Raw genomic sequence first — 24545 nt, 5'->3', positions numbered from 1 at the left:
CTCAATCACTATTCAAAAAGATTTAGGAGTTCAAGCCCCTTCTTCCATAGTAATCAGGAAAAATTTATCCATAAACCCTGTTAGCTGAACAATCTTGTAAATTTCTACTTTTTAAAAGATTTACTATGGATGATACATTCTAGAAATTTAAGGCTAAATCAGCCAAGAAGAGGCAAAGCTATTATGAAATTTAGGATAAAGAAAACCTTTTTCTTCCTTTTAAAAATATATTAGTTAAAACTTTAATGGGTACAAAAATGTTTTACCAAAATCATAAAAAATTGATTCTTGATACCAATAAGAGAATATTTTCTTAATATTACCAAAATAAAACTTGCCTTAATGTGCTGTTAATTGCTCCCAGTTTATTAGCTTGCTCACAATCTTCTAATTCTTTGGTATTGTTTGCCATTTTCAAGTACTGCAAAGAAGTTCATAAGTTTAGTAAAAATTATTACCTTATTCTTTATTTCAGTTTCTATTGGCAGAATAATCAATCTGTCAACAATGATATACACTAAATATACATACATTCCATTATAAAAATCCCTATCATATGTAAGAAATACAAATGAAAATGAGGCAGAAATTTCCACCAACTAAATATTATTTCCATCAACAACATATTAAAATTTAACAATTAGGCTGGATGCAGTGGCTCATGTCTGTAATCAGCACTTTGGGAGGCCAAGGCGGGCGGATCACTTGAGGTCAGGAGTTCAAGACCAGCCTGGTCAACATGGTGAAACCCCATCTCTACTAAAAATACAAAAATTATCCAAGTGTGGTGGCACACGCCTGTAATCCCAGCTACTCGGGAGAGGCTGAGGCGGGAGAATTGCTTGAATCTGGGAGATAGAGGTTGAAGTGAGCTGAGATCACGCCACTGCACTCCAGCCTGCATGACAGAGCAAGACTCTGTCTCAAAAAAATAAATAAAAATTCAAAAGTAAAAGTTAACAATTAGCACTGATGTGTTGGTGATATCAACTGAAAAAACAACCCTCTTGGGAAGTAAATTTGACCATATATATATATATACACACACATATATATGTATATATATGTGTGTGTATATATATGTATGCTTGCATGTATATGTATATAGCAAACACGTTTGCTATATATATATACATATATGTGTGTGTATATATGTGTATATATATGTATATATATAGCAAACATATGTGTGTGCAAACATATATATATATGGTCAAATTTAGTTCTAAAGAGGGTTTTTATATAAAAGTTATATATACACACACATATATATACATACGTACATATACATACACACACACACACACACACACACACACACAGGTTTGCAAAATGCTTAAACCTTTGAACCTGCAGTCCCACTAGTGAGACCATATCCCAGGGCAACCATTTTTTTAAAAAGGTACGACTGCCTTGGAAAATTATTTGGTATTATTTCTAATGGTGAGATAGGCATGCCTTATGGTTCAGCAATCCTGCCTTTACAGGTAGACCTAGAGAAACTCTTACGTGTGTGCACAATGAGACAAAGGACAAAAATGCTAGTGCATTACTGTTTGAAATAGCCAAAAATTGGGAACAACTGAAATGTCCATCAATAGAGGAATGGCTAATATGTGTTATAGTCATACAACTGACTACAACTATTAAGATGATGAGCAAAATCCACATATACCAACAGAGAAAATTTCAAAAGCGTAAGACTGAGTAAAAGCACAAACTGAAAAAAAGTTTGTAACCTAAAGAAATAGAAAAATATTATTTAATATTATTTAAATTAAAAAAATTCACACACAATAAATTACATATTACTTGTGGATACACATGCAATAAAAGTGTAAAATATATTACTTGTAGATACACCTGCAATAAGAATATAAAATCACAGAAGGATACTTCAGAAAAATGATTAGCTCTGGGAGGAAGGAAGTAGAACGAACTGGGAAAGAGCTGAGGGGGTTTCAACTGCTTTTATATGGTTTTATTTATTTCAGATCTGAAGCAAAAATAAATACAATAAAGTAAAAACAAAAGATTACACGGGAGAGAGAGCAAGAAGAAAATGCAAAGGAGGCACAAGAAGGAGACAGAGAGAGAGGGTATGATGATCTTTATTATGGATGTGCAGTAGTGAAAAACAGGAAATAAACGGTTCTCTAAAAACATATCAATGGCAAAATAAATTATAATACTCTCATAAGAGGACAAGAACAATCATTAAAAATGAATATCTTAATACCATCTGAAAGTACTCTGCTCAAAATATCTTGATATTTACTCTATACAATATAATTCTAAACCTGCCAGGCTAACTAGTTGAAACAGAAGACTAAAAATAGCTATGTGATAAAACACCTGCTGACTAGGGGATCTGACACTATAGTTACATTTAATAGTTGTTCCAGAGATTCCAAAAACAGTACTGAAGCAATTTCAAAAGAATCTAGAAATGTACAATCTATCTGCTTGATGCAAGAGTTAGGGATTTGGAATTCTGAGGCAAAATGTCTCCATTCCCAACTAACCATAACATGGTTCTTCACTACAGCCACTGTCAGTCAGTAAATGGTAAGTTTCACAACGTAAAGCAGAAACACTCAAGGAAGAGGAGGGACTTACCTTATTAGAATGTCCAGCTTTTATTCCAACCGGAATTTTACTCTTAAAAAAACAAGAAAAACAAAAAATTTTTTAAGTGATCTTTATTTTTTTTGGAATTTCTTCCGAATTGTCAATGCATTGCTCTGTTTCATCAAGCATTTTACTCTATGAGGGGCAAATATACACTCACTCAAATTCTGCTTTCACACTATCTCATAAAGTAAAAGTGTTATCCCAATATACAGACTTATAAATCAAAGTATAGAAAACTGAATGACATACACAAAGTAAGAAAGCCAAAAGCAGCTCTAATAACTATTGCAGTATTTTTTATAGTTTATATAATTTAGGTTGAAAACACTGACAATCACTTCCTTCCACAAACTTTGTTACCACAGAAAAGAAAGTTTTGAAAGTTCAAAATTATTTGCAATGTATTATGTGCAATTTTAACTTCTGCTCTAATAAAGTGTAGGCAATTTTGGATTACTAGAGAGCTTTTTTTGGCCCACACGATTAACCTAGAATTTACCAATCTAATCTAGGGTTTACCAATGGGAGAACTGCATGTAGCTGGAACATTCTTTTTCACAAGGCCAATAATTAGTGTTAGGCTTTAATAAATGTATCTGAATTATTACAACCGGCTTATCAAACAGAACTTTAAACAAAATACTTAATACATATTTTATTCTTAAAGGAAACTGAATATTATAAATTTTTAAAGAATGTTCCCTTTAGGAAGGACATTGGTACAGATTTTTAAGGACAACAAACTAGACTAACTGATTAGGTAAGAAAAGCAGAGAGTGAAAGGAAAACAAAGCTTACAACTAATTACTGTTGAAGGAGAGGGGAATAATTAATTATGTTAGATAACAAAAATCAAAGTCTAAAATGTAGCATTCTCTTGGTATTAAGTATAGGTTTTTTTTAAAATGTAAATGTAACAAGACCAAGTGAAAATCTAATTCTAAGCCTGAAATTTCCCCAATTAAATCACTATAAATTTGAAATATAGGGTCCAGTAGCTTGTTTTTATTTATTTATTTATTTTTTCCTATGAAACAAGATGCTGATTCAATAAAGCATGAAATAAAAGACAACTGCAGATCCAATCCTAGAACAGGCCTCTGATTTTCCTTCCATTTTAGAATAAGACTATATTTCCATATTTGATCACCAGTATCACTGGATACAAGTGTCTCCAAACCCATTTGGGTGTCAAGTATAGAATCTTCAATAATCTGGTTCTAAAGGAGAGAGCTGAGAGCATATGAATTTGCTGACACATCCAAATCCATTGACATTAGCCTGAAATAAAATAGAGGTTATGCTTTTCTAAAAGTCCAACAGAAAATTGGCTTTGCCCTGTTATTTTATTTATTATACCTCTGGACAGGGCTCCACATGACAGTCTTTTATTGAACAGTGGCCATCTTCTGCCCAGAAAGGACAAGGTCGCTTCAGATTAACCTTGAAAGAAAGAACAAAGTTAGTAAACTCATATTATAGTTATGGGGTGCTCTCAAAGTGTCATTGTGTTGGGCACCAGTGACATGGTGGTGAATAAGAAGGAATACTTCCTATCCTCGTGGCACCTATAAGGTTCAGAATTTAAAATGACAGCAATGAGCTAGATCATGCCATTGCATTCCAGACTGGGTGACAGAGAAAGCATTTAGAACTACTTGAATGTCTTCCAGTCTCCTAATGTTATCTTATTAATGAGAGTTATCTCATGCACCCATTTATTCAACAAATAAGAACTGAGCATCCACTATGTGTCAGGCACTGGGTAGGCTATGGGGGAAAAATGGACAGAAAAAGAACTCCCCTATCCCTCTGGAACTTAAAAATCTATTGAAGGAAACAAATTAAATATTTGTATGTTTAGTACGAGTTGTAGTCAGTGCTACAAAGAAAATCCAGAGAACTGTAATAGTGGGGCTAGCAGATGGAGGCCTCTGAGGCGGTAATATTTTAGGATGGAGGAAGTGTGCATTTGGATAAGGCAATAAAAAGCCTGGGCAGTTGTGTGAACTAAAAAACACCAGTTGGGCTGACGTTTAATGTAGAAGGGGGAGGGTGGCAGAGAACGAGGATGGAGGTAAACAAGGGACAGTCATGCAGGACATTTTAACCATGGTAAAAAAGCTGCGTTTTCCTATTCTACACATTACAGGAAGACAGTAATTCAATAGGACTTGAGATTGCCCATGCCAAAATCTAGGTTTTATTCTCTTTCCTCCCTTTTCTTGCTCCCCATCAAACAATTCATTTTTCCATTTGTCACCACCTACCTCTTGCCTACACTATTGCAATAGTCTCCCTGCTTCTACTTCTATTTCCATATGGCAACTACAGTTATCTATTTAAAACAAATCAGATCATATCAATCCCTCCTCAAAACCTTCCTGTGGCTTCCCATCACCCTTAGAGTTTATAAACTCTGCAGCAAGCTCCACAAGGCCCTCCATAACCTGGCCTCTGGCCTACCTCTCTGACCTCTTCTATTATGCTCCTCTGGCCACACTGGCCTTGCTGGGAACATACCATGCTCCCTATGTCTCAAGATCTTTATTTTTTTTTATTTTTTGAGACAGAGTCTCACTCTGTCACCCAGGCTGGAGTGCAATGGTGTAATCCTGGCTCACTGCAACTTCTGCCTCCTGGGTTCAAGCGATTCTTCTGCCTCAGCCCCCCAAGTAGCTGGCATTACAGGTGCCCACCACCACGCCTGGCTAATTTTTGTATTTTTAGTAGAGACAGGGTTTCACCATGTTGGCCAGGCTGGCTTCGAACTCCTGACCTCAGGTGACCCGCCTGCCTTGGCCTCCCAAAGTGCTGGGATTAGAGGCATGAACCACCGTGCCTGGCCGGTCTTTATCTTTTTTTTTTTCTTTTTTGAGACAGAGTCTTGCTCTGTTACCCAGGCTGGAGTGCAGTGGCACGAACCTGGCTCACTGCAGCCTCGAACTCCTGGGCTCAGGTGATCTTTGTACCTCAGCCTCCCAAGTAGCTGGGACCACAGATGTACCACCACACCTGGCTAATTTTTTCTTTCTTTTTTTTTTTTTTAAGTAGAGACAAGGTCTCACTATGTTTCCCAGGTTGGGCTGGAATTCCTGGGCTCAAGCCATCCACCCACCTCAGACTCCCAGTGTTAAGATTATAGGTGTGAGCCACCATGCCCGGCCTCAAGGTCTTTATATTTGCTGTCCTCTCTGCCTGTATTATTGTTCCTCCAGATCTTATGACGGCTCACTCTTTCACCTCATTCAAGTCTCTCTCACATATCACACCTAAGCAGAGAGAACATTCCTGGCCAGGCTTGCTAAAGTAGTGCTCAGTATGCAACCTCTACCCCAACGTACTGTTTTACATTCTTTTATGGCACTTATCACTACCTGAATGTTATCTGCTTATTGTCTGCACCTCCCACCATAAGGATCAGAATTTTGCATCATCTTATCCTTAGTGCTTGGAACAGTGGTATAATACATAGTAGACACCTAATTAATATGGTTAAGTAAACAATATCTATATTACAGAGAAGAAGGCAAAAATAGGTAGATTGGCAACATAGAGGAGAGGGTGATCAACTCTGCCTTTTGGTAATATGTAAAATGGGTATGACTAGAAGTGTTTGAGGGAGATTTATAGGCAGTGGGGCAGGATGTGCATAAACAAAGAACCTTAAAACAGCATGGCACATCTGGGGACTGCAAGTTCTCAGCCTGGACACCTCCCTTAAGCTTCTGGCCTGTATACCCACCTGCTTCCTGGATTCTCTCTTCCTGGACAAGGCATTCATAGGTACCTCAAAATTAACATATCCAAAACTGCACCTCCTCCTCCTAGAAATTCTCACCATCTGAGTAAAAAGCAACTCCACTATTCTAGTTCCTCAAGCCAAAAATCTTGGCAGCTTTTCCAGCAACTCCCTGAGGCTCTGGCCTCTAACAAGCCAGTATCTGGGAACCCATGTAGCAAATAAAGAATAAACCTCCTTGAGCCTAAACAGAAGGGACAGCACTCTATGTGCCTTCTTCCCCTGGCTTACTTCAGGCGCTAATCCCAGCCATCCACTCTCTCCTTGGAAAAAGGCTGGAGGCCTCTGCCAGCAAGAACAGGAGGAACAGCACCCTCTGCGCTTTCTTCCCTGGCTTGCTCCTGAGATAAGTTTCTGCAACCTCTCATTAGAAGGAGGCAAGGGGACCTCTCCATGACAAGAAAGAGAAGGGGATATTCCCTGTGTCTTCTTCCCTGGCTTGCTTCAGGGAACTCCAGACCAAAAGGTTACCCCTGCAAGGTGCATGTGAGACTTCTTGCTTGAACGGGAGAGTGAGCACTCTCTGCACCTCCTTCCCTGGCTTGCTCCAGACACAATCCCAACTCTGAAATCTCTGCCACCACGAATGGAGGGGACAGCACTTCTCATGCCTTCTGCCTCCATGTGCTCTAGAGACAAACTCCCACCATCTCTCAATGGAAGGAGGTGGGGGACCTCCCCATTCCTGAAAAGGAAAGTCAGCACTCCCTGTGCCTTTCTCCTGGCATGCTTCAGTAATAGCTTCAGATCAGAAGTCTCCCCCTGCTAGGGGGGCATGAGACCTGCTGGCCCAAAAAGTAGAGTGGGCTTCCTGCACCTTTTTCCCTACAGGCTCTGGCAATAATTCCAGGTCTTCAAACTCTCCATGAAAATAGTTTTTGAACACATCGAGAACCCCAACTTTTATAGCCTTCACTGGAGGGATAGGCTGCTAAATCACCTAGCTCTGGGAGTTGATGAAGCCCTACACTCCTGAGTCTCCTAGACCACAGAGAACAAACAGGTGACTTTTAAACTTGCAAATAAATATTCAGCAGCTATCTCTTCCAAGTTAAAAAGTCACCAGTTAGATCAAGAATACAGGCATCTGCCTCAGATGCTCTCTTTGGTGCAGAGCAGAATCAGTGGGAGATAAACTCTGGCTTTCAGCTTCTCTGCAAGGAAAGAAGAAACCAAAGCACACATCTAACATCCCAATATCTCTAGTCATATCCCAAGGGAATGGCTTCTATACCACCTCTCTCAAGGCAGTAGTACAACTTGACTCTAATTTCTTGGAGGCCACTAAGAACAGAGACAGCAGGCTGGACAAGCACAAAGTTTTGCGGAACTAGAATACTGCCCAGGCTGATTGGGAAGAAACACCTGCTACATAAGACCAGTCTAACAAGACTAGAGAAGGTAGTTCTTTTATATAATACACAGAAACCAATACAGAGTTAAGAAAAATGAAGAATTACTCCTACTAGTAATACTCACCATCTGACTAAACAGCAACTCCATTATTCCAGTTCCTCAAGCCAAAATCTTGGCAGCCTTTCCAGCAACTCCCTGCAGATTTGGCTTCTAACAAGCCAGTATCTAGGAGCCTATGTAGCAAATAAAGAATAAACCTCCTGAAGCCTAAACAGAAGGGACAGCATTCTATGTGCCTTAAGTTAAGAAAAATGAAGAAATAGGGAAATATGCTCCAAAAAAAAAAAAAAGAACAAGACAATCTCAATTAGAAGCCAACCCTACTGAAATGAAGATATGTGATTTACTTAACAGGACATTTAGAAGGAGTCATAAAGATGCTCACTGAGGTAAGGAGTGCGATGCATGAACAAATTGAGAATATCAACAAAGAAGTAGAAAATATTTTTAAAATATCAAACAGAAATCATTGAGCTGAAGAACACAATAGCCAAACTAAAAAAATTCAATAGAGGGGTCCAACAGCAAACTAGATCAAGCAGAAGAAAGGATTAGCAAACTTGAAGACAGTTCAATGGAAATCATCCAATCTGAGGAACAAAAAGAAAAAATAATGAAAAAGAGTGAAGACAGTCTAAGGGACTCACAGGATACCACCAAGCAGAATTACACACATTATCAGAGTACCAGAAGGAGAAGAAAGAGAAAAAGGAACAAAAAAAATTCAAAGAAAAAGTGGCAGAACACTTTCCAAGTCTGGGGAAGGAAACAGAAAGCCAGATCCCTCCTGTTAGCTTGCTTATGATGAAAGAAAGAAAGAAGGACAGAAAGAGAGAGAGAGACAGAAAAAAAAGAAAAACAAAGCAAAAAAAAAAAACTCAGCCAGATCCAGGAAGTTCAATGAAAACTTGATAGGAGGAATCCAAAGAGACTCACACACCAAGAGACATTATTATCAAATTGTCAAAAGTTAAAGACAGAGAAAATATTGAAAGCTGCAAGGGAAAAGTGAGTTGTTACAAACAAGGGAACTTCCAATAAATTATAGGCAAAATTTTCAACAGAAACCTTGTAGGCCAGAAAGGAGTGGAATATTAGATTCAAAAAGCCGAAAGAAAAGGAAGAAAAAAAATTGTCAACCAAAAATACTATATCCAGTGATCCTGTTCTTAAAAAATAAAAGGGGAAATAAAAACTTTCTCAGACAAAACGTAAGGAAATTTATCACCACTAGACCTGCCTTATGAGAAATGCTAAAAGGATCCTTCAAGCTGAAGAAAAATGCTGCCAACTAGCAATATTAAAAACATATGAAAACGGCTGGGCGCAGGGGCTTACACCTGTAATCCCAACAACTTGGGAGGCCGAAGCGGGTGGATCACTTGAGGCCAGAAGTTCGAGACCAGCCTGGCCAACATGGTGAAACCTCATCTCTACTAAAAAAGTACAAAAATTAGCTGGGTGTGCTGGTGTGCACCTGTAATCCCAGCTACTCGGGAAGCCGAGTCAGGAGAATCACTTGAACTTGGGAGGTGGACGCTGCAGTGAGCCAAGATCGTGCCACTGCACTCCAGCCTGGGTGATAGAGTAAGACTCCATCTCAAACATAAATAAATAAATAAATTAGAAAACATAAAACTCACTAGTAAAAGTAAGCATACAAACTCAGAACACTATTATACTGTACTGGTGGTGTAAATATCAATTATATATCTAATAGGAAAGTTAGACAAAATATTAAAAATAAATAACTATAGCTATAATACACTATACAAACTATACAAGATATAAGACATGTCCTTAAAAACAAATTGGGGCGGGGAGGCAAGTAAAAGTATAGCATTTATGCAAGTGATCAAAGTTAAGTCAGTATCAGCTGAAAACAGCCTGCTACTAACACAAGATGTATGTAGGTCTCATGGTAACTACAAAGCAAAAACCTTTAGTAGTTGCAGAAAAGATAAAAGATTCAAGGCATACCACTACAAAAAAAAATCATCAAACCACAAAGGAAAACAGCAAGAGAGGAGGAGAGAACAAACGAATTACAGATTAACAAAAAAAGCAATTAACAGAATGGCAATAGTAAGTCCTTACCTATCAACGATTACTTTGAATGCAAATGGATTAAATTATCCAATCAAAAGTGGATTGGATTAAAAGTGGCGAATGGATTAAAAAATAAGACCTAACTATATGCTGCTTATAAAAGACTTGCTTCACCTCTAAGGACACACACAGACTGAAAAGATAGAAAAAGATGTTCTATGCAACTAGAAACCAAAAGAGCGGGGTAGCTATCCATATGTCAGACAAAACAGACTTTAAGTCAAACATGTAAAAAGAGATAAAGAAGGTCATTTAAAATGATAAGGGGGTCAATTTATCAAGAAGTTACAAAAACTAAATATATATGCACCCAACTTCAGAAAAGGTAAATATATAAAGCAAATATCAATAGCTTTGAAGAGAGAAATAAATTGCAATACAATAAGACTTCAATACTCCACTTTCAACATTAGATCACCTAGACAGAAAAAAAAATCAATGAGGAAACACTGGATTTGAACTACACTTTAGACCAAATGGCCCTACCAGATATTTATAGAATATTCCATACAACAGTAACAGAATATACATTATTCTCAGTGCATATGGAACATTCTCCAGGATAGAGCATGTTAGGCCACAAAACAAGTCTTAACAAATTTAAGAACACTGAAATCATATGAAGTATCTTATGTGACCACACTAACATGAAACTAGAAATCAGTAATCAATGAAACCAAAGTTTTTTTTTTAAAGATAAACAAAATAGACAAACCTTTAGCTAGACTAACAAAGAAAAAGAGAAAATGCCAACAAAATCAGAATTAAAGAGGAGACATTACAACTGACATCAAAGAAAAAGAGACTACTAATCACGACTATATTCCAATAAACTGGATAACCTAGAAGAAATGAAGATATTACTAAAAACATGCAGCCTACCAAAGCTGGAGTAAGGAAGTAATGAAAATCTGAATAGGCCAATAATAATTAAGGAAACTGATTCAGTAAAAAGTATCTTATCAAAGAAAGACGAGGCACTGGGCGCAGTGGCTCATGCCTGTAATAATCTCAGCACTTTGGGAAGCTAAGGCAGGTGGATCACCTGAGGTCAGGTCAGGAGTTCAAGACCAGCCTGGACAACATGGTGAAACCCTGTCTCTATTAAAAATACAAAAATTAGCTGGGTATGGTGGCATGGGCCTATAATCCCAGCTACTCGACAGGCTGAGGCAGGAGAATCACTTGAACCCAGGAGATGGAGGTTGCAATGAGCCGAGATCACGCCACTGCACTCCAGCCTGGGCGACAGAGCAAGACTTGGTCTCAAAAAAAAAAAAAAAAAAAAAAAAAGACAGACAGACCAGGACCTCATGGCTTCACTGCTGAGTTCTACCAAACATATAAAGAACAGCAACCAATCTTTAAACTTTTCAAAAAAATTGAAGAGAAGGTAATACTTCCAAACTCATTTTAGAAAGCCAGTATTTACCCTGATTTCGAAGCCAGACAAAGACACTACAAAAAAAAAAAGAAAAAAAAAAGGAAACTACAGGCCAACAGCCCTGATGAAAAAAAATGCAAAAATCCTTAATAAAATATTAGTGAACCAAATCCAACAGCATATTAAAAAGATCACTCACCATGATCAAGTGAGATTTATCCCGGAGATGCAAGAGTAGTTTGACGTACATAAATCAATAAAAATAATACACATTATGAAAATTAAAGACAAAAGCCACATGATTATTTTGATAGATGCAGAAAAAACATATGACAAAATTCAACATCCTTTCATGATAAAAACTACCCCTGAAAAATAAGGTATGGAAAAAATGTACCCGAGCATAATAAAGGTCATATACCCACAGCTAACATCATACTCAGTGGTGAAAACTGAAAAGCTTTTCCTCTAAGATTAGAAACAAGAAAAGAACGCCCACTCTCGCCACTTCTATTCAACATAGTACTGGAAGTTGTAGTCAGAGAAATAAGGCAAGAAAAAGAAATAAAAGACATCTACATAGAAAAAGAAATGAAAATGTCTGTTTGCTGATGACATGATCTCATAGAGAGAAAACTTTAAAGACTCCGCCAAAAAATCTAGTAATAAACTGGTGATAAATTCTGCAAAGTTGCAGGTTACGATGTCAGCATACAAAAGTCCATAGCATTTCTATACACTAACAATGAACAATCCCCCCCAAAATTGAGAGATCATATTTACAGTAACATCAAGAAATGAAATAGTTGTAACTTTAACCAAGGAGGTGAAAGATCTATGCACTAAAAACTAAAACGCTAATGAAAGAAACTGAAGACATAAATAAGTGGAAAGATATCCCATATTCACTGATTGGAAGAATTAAATTGTTAAAATGTCCATATCACCTAAAGTGACCTACAGATTCAATATAATTCCTATCAAAATTCCTATATCATTTCTTTACAGATACATAAAAAACAATATGGCCAGACACAGCAGCTCACATCTGTAATCCCAGCACTTTAGGAAGCAGAGGTGGGAAGATCAGTTGAGGTCAGTACAAGGTTTTCAAGGTTACAGTGAGCTATGATTGTGCCACTGCACTCCAGCCCAGGCAACAGAGCAAGGCTCTGTCTCAAAAAACAAAACAAAACAAAACAAAACAAACAAACAAAAAAAGAACAATCCTAAAATTTGTATGGAAGCAGAAATGACTCTGAATAGCCAAAGCAATCATGAGCAAAAAATCCAAAGGTGGACTCATTGCACACTGTGATTGCAAAATATATTACAAAGCTACTGTACTCAAAACAGCATGGTACTGGCATAAAAATAGACACATCAACCAATGGAACAAGTTAGGAAGCCCAGAAATAAATCTAAGACTCCCAAGTATGTATGGTCAATTGATGTTTGGCAAAAGTGCCAAGAACACACAACAGGGAAAGGATAGTCTCTTTAATAAAGTATTGGGAAAACTGGATATTCACATTCACAGGAATGAAATTGGATCCTTACCTCATACAAAAATGCTCTTTCCCCAGGTATCCACATTGCTTGCTTTCTCACACTCTTTAGGTCTTCCTGAAATGGCATCTTTTCAGTCTTTTTTTGTTTGTTTTTTTGAGACAGGGTCTCACTCTGTCGCCCAGGCTGGAGTGCAGTGGTGCAACCTCAGTTCACCACAACCTCTGCCTCCCAGGCTCAAATGATTCTCCTGCCTCAGCCTCCCAAGTAGCTGGGATTACAGTTGCACATCACTACTGCCTATTTTTTTTTTTTTTTGTATTTTTAGTAGAGATGGGGTTTCACCACGTTGGCCAGGCTGGTCTTGAACTCCTGACCTCAAATGATCCACTAGCCTCGGCCTCCCAAAGTGCTGGGATTACGAGCGTGAGCCACCATGCCCAGCCCTGTTGTTTTAAGCTGCTAAATTTAAAGCTAATTTTTTAATTCAGCAACAGAAATACATGGTGCAAGGAGTGGACTGTGGTAGACACTGTAACATACTACTCAGATCACCCTTCAAGAATAAAGGGGATGTAATTACCTCAGTTGTGGAAATGTTGCAGGTAGACAAGCTCGGGTGAAAAGAACCACCTTACCCAAGATTGGATCCTTATTTCCTCTGGTGGCCTTCATCCAATAACCAACTGATGGAGAGATATAAAGGCCTAGACCTCTCGTGCCAAATGGGGACGACTAACTCGGAAGGGTTATTCCATCTTAAGAATTCCCCACAGGCTTACCTGAGGTTTCCACTGAGGCTGCATCACAGCTTGACATCTCCCTTTGCCCAATCCTGATTCCCTGCCTTCCCCAAACTGTTGGTCCCAAAAGTATTCCCTAACTAAGCTCTTGTACACTTATCACTGTCTCAGCATATGCTTCCCAGAGAACCTAACCTGTGACAACTTGTCTAGCTCCAGGAAAATAAACAAAAACTTCAGTTTTGTTGTTGTTGTTTTTGAGATGAAGTCTTGCTCTGTCACCCAGGCTGGAGTGCAGTGGCATGATCTTGGCTCACAGCAACTTCCACCTCCCAGGTTCAAGCGATTCTCCCACCTCAGCCTCCCAAGTAGCTGGGATTACAAGCACACTCCACCACGCCTGGCTAATTTTTTGTATTTTTAGTAGAGATGGGGTTTCACCAGGTTGGCCAGGCGGGTCTCGAACTCCTGACCTCAAGTGATGCACCCACCTCAGCTCCCAAAGTGCTGGGATTACAGGTGTGATCCACTGCACCAGGCCAAAATTCAGTATTTTTATTAGGATCACATTAAATTTACATATTAACTAGGGGCGAATTAAAATTGTTAGGCTACAAAGGATATCTTTCCATTTGTTCAAATCTACTTTTATGTCTTTCAAAAATGTTTTAAAGCTTCCTTCCTTTAGGTTTTGCATACTTCTTGATGTACTTATTCCTATATATCTTATCTGTTTTATCGCTAATATATTTTTTGTTTTATTTTGTTTGCTTTTTTTTTTTTTTGAGTCAGTAGTATCGCTATGTTGCCTAGGCTTGTCTCAACCTCCTGGGCTCAAGCGATACTTCCAGCTAAGTCTCCCAAGTAGCTGGGACTACAGGCATGCACCACCATGCCTGGCTTCATTGCTAATGTAAATGGTGGTTTCCTTTCTGTTATAACTTCTAAATGGTTATTATTTACATTTATGAAGATATTGACTTTTTGTATATCAAGTTTATGGCTTGCTATATTAACATATGTTTTATTGTTTTTATTATTGATTCTTTTGCATTTTTTACATATAACTTTTTTCATGTAACTATATTTTTTTATTTTTAAGACAGAGTCTCACTGTCACCCAGGCTGGAGTGCAGCGGCGTGATCTTGGCTCACTGCAACCTCTACCTCCTGGGTTCAAGCAATTCTCATGCCTCTGCCTGCCCCCCGACCAGTAGCTGGAATTACAGGCACACGCCACCATGCCCAGCTAGTTTCTTGTATTTTTAGTGGAGACAGGGTTTTGCCATGTTGACCAGACTAGTCTCGAACTCCTGGCCTCAACTGATCCACTTGCCTCAGCCTCCCAGCGTGCCGGGATTACAGGCAGAAGCCACCATGCCCAGACAACTTTTTTCATTTATAAATGGAAATAGTTATACTTATTCCTTTAAAATCTGTATGCCTCTCCATTGTCACTTATTAGTAGGAGGTAAATAATGTGTACACATGGGCATAGAATGTGGAGTAATAGTCACTGGAGACTCAGAAGTGTGGGGTGGGCCAGGCATGGTGGCTCATACATATCATCCTAGCACTTTGAGAGGCCAAGGTGGGCAGATCACTTGAGATCAGGAGTTCAAGACCAACCTGGCCAACATGGTGAAACCCCATCTCTACTATAAATATAAAAATTAGCCAGGCACGGTGGCGCACACCTGTAGTCCCAGCTACTTGGGAGCCCTGAGGCAGGAGAATCACTTGAACCCAGGAGGTGGAGATTGCAGTGAGTCGAGATCACACCACAGCACTCCAGCTTGGGCAACAAAGGTGAGACTGTCTCCAAAAAAAAGAAGGGTGGGAGGGGAGTAAGGGATGAGAAATTTCATAAGGGGTACAATGCACACTATCCGGGTGATGGTTCCATTAAAAGCCCAGGCTTCACCACTAGGCAATATATCCATGTAACAAAACTGCACTTGTATCCCTTAAATTTATACACAAAAAAGTAAAATAAAATTTTATGGCTCTAGTTATTTTTTTCTTTTTTTTTTTTAAATCAGAGCCATCACACTGGATAGTTGTTTTTTTCTTATTTGACTGTGCTGGGTAGTATATCCAACAGTTAATGGAGATAGTGGGTATCCTTGTCTTGGTTCCTGACCTAAGTGAGAATTCCTCTAGTGTTTCCCCATATGCAAGACGTATTAGCTATGCTGATATTAGGACTGAAATAATCCTGTTAAGAAATAAACATCATTCTTATTATTTTAAAAATCAGGAGCACATATTGAATTTTGTTGATGATCGACATCAATGCAAGAATCATCCTTGCATTCTTGGAATAAAATCTATTTGGTCATGATTTTACATATATGTACATTTGTGCTTGTATATGTGCACTCAAAACTTAGGCATCATCCTTGATTTCATTTCTATCATCATACTTCACACTCAATTCATCAGAAAAGCTTGCTGGTGTTACCTTTTGTGTACAACCCTAATTTGATCATTTTCTACATTTTTCAGCTGCAGCATTCTATTGCAAATCTGTATTGTTTTTACATGAACTAACGCAATAGTCTCCTAAATGGTGCCTCTATTTCTTGTCTTCTACCCTTACAGTCTTTTTTGCACAAAAATCCCTTCAGTAGTTTCTTATCCTGCTTAAAATAAAATCCAGCATCCTTACATGGTCAATACGGTCCTACTGTTTTTTAAATCTGGTGCCTACCTATATTTCCAACTCTCCCTCTCATTCACTCCAGCTATACCAGCTTTCTGCCTATTCAACACACCAAGCTTATTTCTATCTCAAGACCATTTACTTGGTATTCTACATCTTTTCCCTGGAATGTTGTTTCCCCAAACCTTCTCATGGCTCTTTCACATTAGGTAGGACTTTGCTCAAATGTTACATTAGCATAAATACCTTCTTTTCCCAAATACTTTCTTTAATGTAGGGCTACCTACCTCTCCCACCCTCCAATTCCCCAATATTCATACTCTCCTACTTTACTTTTCTCCATAGAATTTACCTTATAAGCATCTGAAATTATATTTTATTGTTTACTTGTTTATTGTTTGTCTCTCTTATCAGAAAAGTTTTGTCTTATTCACTACTGTATCCATAGTACCTGACACAAACTAATCATTCAATAAATATTTACTGCATAAAGGAAAGGAATAAGAAGTAAAAAAGAGAAGTTAGAAATACCAGCTACAGCAGCCAACTGCCCAACTGCATAAAGGCAGACTGTTACCTCCACCTGTATTCCTTGCTTGCTGAATCATGTGTTTAAAATTAACTTCTTTTTGGTTGGGCATGGTGGCTCACGCCTGTAATCCCAGCACTTTGGGAGGCCAAGGTGGGTGGATCACCTGAGATCAGGAGTTGCGGACCAGCCTGGCCAACATGGTGAAACCCCGTAACTACTAAAAATATAAAAATTAGCCGGGTGTAGTGGTGTGGGCCTGTAGTCCCAGCTACTCAGGAGGCTGAGGCAGGAGAATCACTTGAACCTGGGAGGCTGAGGTTGCAGTGAACCAAGATCGTACCACTGCACTCCAGCCTGGGCAACAGAGCAAGACTCTGTCTCAAAAAAAAAAAAAATTAAAATTAAAAAATAATAATAAGTTAAATTAACCTCTTCTCTTAGCTTTTTCTTTTTAAAGCTTTCCTTTCTTTGCCACTGTTGTAGGTAGAGTATATTGAGTAGAGTATATTCCTTTTTCTTTCTTTTATAGGCTGACAGAACAAAAAGAGGCATAGATATCACCCAAATATCCTAGAGTTAGAGCTGAATGCATTAACTAGATCATGGCATTAACCCTCCTCTGTGAGAGGGTATGAGCATGTTTTGGTTTCATATGGAATAATTTCACTGTGTTGATCAGAACATTTTTAAACTGCATGTGTAAGAGGAAGAATGAGATTGTTGAGTAGCCAAGAACCACATTGTCACTTTTGCCTATCCAAGTTCCATTATTCCCTCTTTTGTAACAGTCCCTAATTTCCCTTTGGGAAACAATGACTCCACTTTTACTCATGCAAATGAGACTGTCAACCAAGGTGTCCTTCCTTCTTTTGGTCCAACGGGTCATATGACCGTACCTGGACAGAAATATAACTCTTACATAAAGTTTGGAAAATATGGGAAAATAGTTAATTTGATACAAAATCCCAGTGGTTCCTTTAAGGAAATGGTCATTAGTTCCAGCTTTAGTTTTATCTTTTCTGAAGTATGTTTCCTCAGCTTGTCTTTCAATTTTGTTAGCTACTTCATATCTTTTCTTAATAAAACTTCTGTTTTGTTTGTTAGCCAACAAAAATACCCTACCTGGAATACCTAAACTATTACTTTTTCATTTGAAAAATGTGACTAATACCGAGAAAATTTTGGTGTGAAGATTAAACGAGATATTCATTCAAACATTCAAATATTTGAGTACTTCTACTGACCAAGCCTGCTAGGGATAGAGAAACACAAGATACAAACCCAAAGTGAAGGAGTGAAAGAGTGAGGGACATAACATTATGTAGAGATGTGAACTGGACCACTTGTGAAGAGATGGTTTTTGATACAAGAAACACTTCCCCCACTGTATTACATTGAGCCATATGAAACTGGCATGTTCAACCATTTTTGAAATATAAAAGTAAAAATTTCATATAGTTCAATGTTATGGTAGAAAAGAAACAAGAGAAAGCAGCTACAAATGCACTTAGATTTATAGATTTAGTGGTGGAAATTTAAAGAAGCACCTGTCTCTCCAATGGCTTCTCGGCCTTTTGGCTAAGATCAAGTGAAGTATCTGTTAATACCTGATATGTCCTCTACCCAAGAACAATATATTATGGATTTTTGGAGTAGGGAGATGGAATAGGAGCTTGCTCCATCCACTCCTCGCATCGACCTGGTATTGCAGTACTTCCAGGAACGGTGCACCCCTCCGGGGAAAAAAAAAAAAAGAAAGAAGCACATGTCTTATTCATATGTAAAATGCCTAGAGTAACAGACACTCAATAGTTTATTTAGGTATAGATTACTCTTTGAAATACATTCATGAAATATGCTTTCCTAAAGGATTTTGTACAGAGGAGAAACATACATCACCTTTTTTGGATATTCCTGGTGCTGATAAGAGAGATGTGTTCCCAAATCTTTAATTCTCTTATTTGTTATATTTCTGCACAAGATACTAGTTTTTAATCATCAAAAATATTTAATTTGACCAGCCTAGCCAACATGGTGAAACCTCGTCTCTACTAAAAATACAAAAATTAGCCAGGCGTGGTGGTGGGCGCCTGTAATCCCAGCTACTCGGGAGGCTGAGGCAACAGAATTGCTTGAACCCGGGAGGCGGAGGTTGCAGTGAGCTGAGATCACACTACTGCACTCCAGCCTAGGCGACAGAGTGAGACTCTGTCTAAAAAGAACAAAAAAATTTAATTTAGCTGACTTAAGCCTAAGAAACAAGTATATATATATACACACACACACATATATATATATAGAGAGAGAGAGATCACTTGAGGCCAGGAATTCGAGATCAGCCTGGACGAACATGGCAAGACCCTGTCTCTAAAAAAAGCAAAAACAAAAACATACATATATTACTAAATAATAAAATACATATATATTTAGGCCAGGCACAGTGACTCACACCTGTAATCCCAGCACTTTGGGAGGCCAAGGCAGGTGGATCACCTGAGGTCAGGAGTTTTAGACCAGCCTGGCCAATATGGTGAAACCCCGTCTCTACTAAAAATACAAAAACTAGCCAGGTATGGTGGCGGGCGCCTGTAATCCCAGCTACTCAGAAGGCTGAGGCAGAAGAATCGCTTGAAGCCAGGAGGCGGAGGTTGCAGTGAACTGAGATGGAGCCACTGCACTCCAGTCTGGGCGACAGAGCGAGACTCTGTCTAAAAAAACAAAAAAAAAATTAATTTAGCTGACGTAAGCCTAGGAAACAAAAAGACACATGGATAGATAGATAGATCGATCAATCGATAGATCACTTGAAGCCAGGAATTTGAGATCGGCCTGGGCAAACATGGCAAGACCCTGTCTCTAAAAAAAAGCAAAAACAAGGCCGGCGCGGTGGCACATGCCTGTAATCCCAGCACTTTGGGAGGCCAAGGCGGGCGGATCACAAGGTCAGGAGATCAAGACCATCCTGGCTAACATGGTGAAACCCTGTCTCTACTAAAAATACAAAATATTAGCCGTGTGTGGTGGCGGGTGCCTGTAGTCCCAGCTACTCGGGAGGCTGAGGCAGGAGAATGGCATGAACCTGGGAGGTGGAGCTTGCAGTGAGCCGAGATCGTGCCACTGCACTCCAGCCTGGGGGACAGAGTGAGACTCTGTCTCAAGAGAAAAAATAAAAGCAAAAACAAAAACATATATATATTATTAAATAATAAAATACATATATTTAGGCCGGGTGCAGTGACTCACACCTGTAATCCCAGCACTTTGGGAGGCTGAGGCAGGTGGATCACCTGAAATCAGGAGTTTGAGACCAGCCTGGCTAATATGGCAAAACCCAGTCTCTACTAAAAATACAAAAACTAGCCGGCTGTGGTGGCGGGCGCCTGTAATCCCAGCTACTCAGAAGGCTGAGGCAGAAGAATCGCTTGAAGCCAGGAGGCGGAGGTTGCAGTGAGCTGAGATTGTGCCACTGCACTCCAGCCTGGGTGACAGAGCGAGACTTCATCTCAAAAATAGTAAGAATAAAAAATAAAATAAAATAAAATGTTGTTCTAAAATTTAAAACACTGTTCTTTTGAATATTGCCTTACTGCTATATTTAAAGATTGCTGCTGCCTTTAAACTATCACCGGTTATTTTGTAAAGGTCTAGAGTAGACTATTACTAGATTTAAGAACCAATTCTGGAGCATCACTGTCGGTAGTGGTCTACTTGAAGCCTCAGCCTATTTTGCCAGCCCTCTCAGAAAGAGGTCCAACAAAGATGCTGCTGTGGTCCTTTCCACTAACAATGCTAGCACACTGACATCAGCACAACTCAAAGGCTGAGTAGGTGTGTCCAGATGGCAGAACTATGTTATAAGAGAGGCTGACAAAATAAGTCTGTGGCATTTTCAGCTTCTATAGAGACAGTAGTCTCTGCCTAAAAACCAAAACTGAAAAATGAGGAACTCCCCATACAAAGGAAGGGGACTAAGATTTGTACTGTTTAAAAAGATCAATAGGTTTCCACTGCAATACATAATAAATTCAGTGATGAAAGATATACACAAGGTGCTGAGAGGAACTGAAATGGGCTTTCAAAAGGATCATAAAGGTCACATATAAACCTTTGATATCAACAGAATTAAAAATTACAACCTTACCTTATAATAACGAAAATAGTCTCTCTCTTGCAATTTTTTTATTTTGGGGAAGATTTTGTAGGTATTGAAGTTATCAATGCTGTCAATATCACACAAGCAATCATCCAGAACTCCAGTGACCTAGAATTTATATAATTTAAAATATGTAAACTACTGATGTTTCAACCTTAACAAATCTACGCTATTATATAAAAATGTAATTTATTCATTCAAGTTAGCCAGTACTTGCTGATTAAGATATAACATTAAAGCAGTCAACTTACTTTTTACTGTGGTCAATGAAATAAAAAACAATACAAAGATCAGCTATACCCATTTGGAAGAACATTTTTCTTTAGCACTTGAAGAGTATTGAATTCTCCTTCCTCTACTTAAACATATATGAAATCCAAGTGGCCACTGGAATACCAAAGCAATATCTTCCCAAACTAACCTAGAAGTTACAGACTGTAATAATATTGCTGTAGTAACCCATGTCTTTTATCTTTCCTTTAGGTGGCCATTTATGGAACACTTACATGACAGGCACAGTATTAAGAGCTTTATATTATCTCATTTCCTCTTTAAAAGTATTTCGTGAATGAGGTATTATAATCTTCATATTACATATAAGGAAATTAAGGTTTAGCAACCTTATAGTAATTTTTCCAAAGTAGAAATGGAACTTATTCCCAATCTATCAGACTTTAAAATCTACAATCTTATCCACTATTCAAAGATTATTTGCTAATCCAAGAAGAGAAATTGGTATTTACAAAGTGAATTTAGAGTCCCAAAATTCCATAAAACAATCTTTGGCTAAATTAAAAATGGAACTCATTGACTGACATGCACAACCTGGATTTATCTTCCAGGAACTATCCTGAATGAAAAAGCCAAGCCAAAAGGTTACACACTATATGATTCCATTTACAGAACACTTTTTAAATGAAAAAATTTTAGAAATGGAAAGCATATTATTTGTTGCCAGAGATTAGGGACTGGGGTAGGGGATGGACGGTGGGGTAGGTAGGGTAGGAAGGAAATAGTGTGGTTATAAAAGGGCAACAGAAGGAATATTTGTGGTGACAAAACTGTTCAGTATTTTGACTGTGATGGTGAACACATGAACCTATGTATGTGATAAAATTATATGGAACTAATACATACACATACAAACAAAACAAGTAAAACTGGGAGAATCTGAACAAGATCAGTAGATTCTATCACTGTCAATGTCCCAATTATAACACTGTACTACATGTTTACAGGATGTTACCATTGGGATAAATAGATAAAGAGTATATGGGATTTCTGTGTTATTTCTTGCAACTGCATATGAACTTACAACCAAAATTTTCAAAAAACAAAAAATGGGTCTCAGCCTGTTAAAGGTTATTTATATGGTCCATAGGAGGAATATATGCAAGTAATGATAAGAAAATGGAAACCAGTCCTTGCAAGCTGTTTCATTCTCATTCTCTCTCCCTAGAAGTATAAATGTGTCCCCAGACTCCCTTCAACAGAGTTAGGGCTATATTATCTTGAGATAAGTGATCGTTACCAAGAATTTTGGCTCTAGAGTTACATTTACTTTGCTGTCCGACTCACTAGGATCCTGTCACTAACTCCCAAATTTCGTTCCATTGCTCTCACTTACTACTTACAAGACTGCGAGTTCTATTTTTTCCTTCCTCCCCAGCCAGTCTGAAATATGTTTGTAAAGACTTCAAATCATAGCCCCTAAATAGGAAAAAAATACAAACCAAAAAGCTCTCTAGGTTTTAAAAATATTTTATCTAGTGATTGTTCTTTATATATAATACATATATATAAAATTAAATAACAAAATAAATACTGCCAGTATCCTTTAAGCTCCTCTTTAATTACATCTACCTCCCTCTCCCTAAAGGTAGAAATAAATCCTGTTTTTGTTTTGTTATCATTTTTTCCTTTTCTGGTAATGCATCCCTAAACAATATGCTTGAGTTTTTTTGTTCTTTCTTATAAATTTTTCTTAAATTGTTGACTTTTAGTTTATAAAGCACCATATTTTATTTCTTTAAAACATTTTAATTGTGGTAGGGGATGGGTTAACAAAGTTGCCATGTACATATTTGTAACCTTTAAAAGACTACTGAGACAGAAACCTGTGTATCACCAAAAACTTTTTAAATACTGCCAGTGTCATATTAAAAAGTAAAACAAAAAAACAGATGTTGGCAAGGATGTGGAAAAAAGGGAATGCTTATACACTGTTAGTGGGAATGCAAATTAGTTCAACACCTATGAAAAACAATATGGAGATTTATCAAAGAACTAAAAGTAGAACCATCATTTGACCCTGCAATCCCACTACCGGGTATCTATCTACCCAAAGGAAATCATTATATCAAAAAGACACCTGCACTTGAACGTTTATCACGGCACTATTCACAGTACTGAAGTCATGCAATCATCACGTAGTCAAGTGCCCATCAACGGTGGATGGAATAAAGAAAATGTGGTCCATGTAGACCACGGAATACTAAGTAGCCATTTTAAAAAAATGAAATCATGTCCTTTGCAGCAACATGGATGCAGCTGGAGGCCATTATCCTAAGTGAATTAATGCAAAAGCAGAAAATCAAATACTGCATGTTCTCACTTGTAAGTGGGAGCTAACACTGAGTATACATGAACATAAGGAAGGAAACAACATTGGGGACCCCAAAAGGTGAGGAGAGAGGGGGACAAGAGCTGAAAAATTCCCTATACCCATGTAACAAATCTGCACATGTACCCCCTGAATCTTAGGAAAAAAATAAAAAATAAAAATAAATACTGCCAGTATCCTTTAAGCTCCTCTTTAATTACATCTACCTCCCTCTCCCTAAAGGTAGAAATAAATCTTGTTTTTGTTATCAATTTTTCCTTTTCTGGTAACGCATCCCTAAACTATATGCTTGAGGTTTTTTCCCCCATTTTTGAACTTTAATATTAATGGAATCTAATGTGTGAATTTTTCTGTGATGTGCCTCTTTTGTTAACACTTTATTATGGCATCTATGATGATGAGGTTTGTAGCACCTCATTCATTTTCCCTGTTGCAAGTGTTACATTTTATTAGAATATCATAATTTATCCATTCTACTGTCGATGCATACAGTAGACAGAATGCCCCACCCCCAAGATGTCCCTAATTCCTGAAATAAGCAAATATATTATTTTTGCATGGCAAAGGGGACTTCAAAGATGTGATTAATTTGAGGATCTTGAGATGGAAAGAGTATACTGGATTATTCAGGTGAGACGAGTGTAGTTACAAAGTGCTTTATGAGAGAGGAAGGCGGGAGTGCCAGAGTCAGAGAGAGACTGGAAGATGCTATACTGCTGGCTCTGAAGATGAAGGAATAAAGAGGTCATAAGCCAAAAATCACGACAATACCTAGAAGCTTGAAAAGGAGCCTCCAGAAGGAAATGCAACCTTGCTGACATCTTGATTTTAACCCTGTAAATCCCATTTTCAGAATTCTGGCCCCCAGAACTACAGCATAATAAATTTATGTTGTTTTTAAGTCATTATATTTGTGGCAATTTGTCACAACAGCAATAGAAAATTGCCACAATCCAAATTTAGATTGTTTTCAGA

The 24545-nt window shown here is 38.1% G+C and overlaps 1 protein-coding gene and 1 pseudogene across 3 annotated transcripts in view; one reads left to right on the top strand and one right to left on the bottom strand.

The window, feature by feature from the left end:
* The window catches only part of ERO1B (endoplasmic reticulum oxidoreductase 1 beta), a 66905-nt gene that overhangs the window by 33681 nt on the left and 8679 nt on the right, over positions 1 to 24545 (bottom strand). For 2 of the 3 annotated variants that reach the window (NM_001280454.1, XM_054666313.2), the window contains 4 exon segments: positions 339 to 421; positions 2620 to 2661; positions 3994 to 4077; positions 20936 to 21055. In NM_001280454.1, coding sequence (NP_001267383.1) covers positions 339 to 421; positions 2620 to 2661; positions 3994 to 4077; positions 20936 to 21055 — 329 coding nt within the window. 3 annotated transcript variants of the gene reach the window in all.
* On the top strand, positions 18353 to 18530 carry LOC112206906 (U2 spliceosomal RNA; annotated as a pseudogene).

The sequence above is a fragment of the Pan troglodytes genome, chromosome 1 (genome assembly GCF_028858775.2).
Source record: "Pan troglodytes isolate AG18354 chromosome 1, NHGRI_mPanTro3-v2.0_pri, whole genome shotgun sequence".
Taxonomy (NCBI): Eukaryota; Metazoa; Chordata; class Mammalia; order Primates; family Hominidae; genus Pan; species Pan troglodytes.
This window is presented reverse-complemented; position numbering and strand designations above follow the sequence as displayed.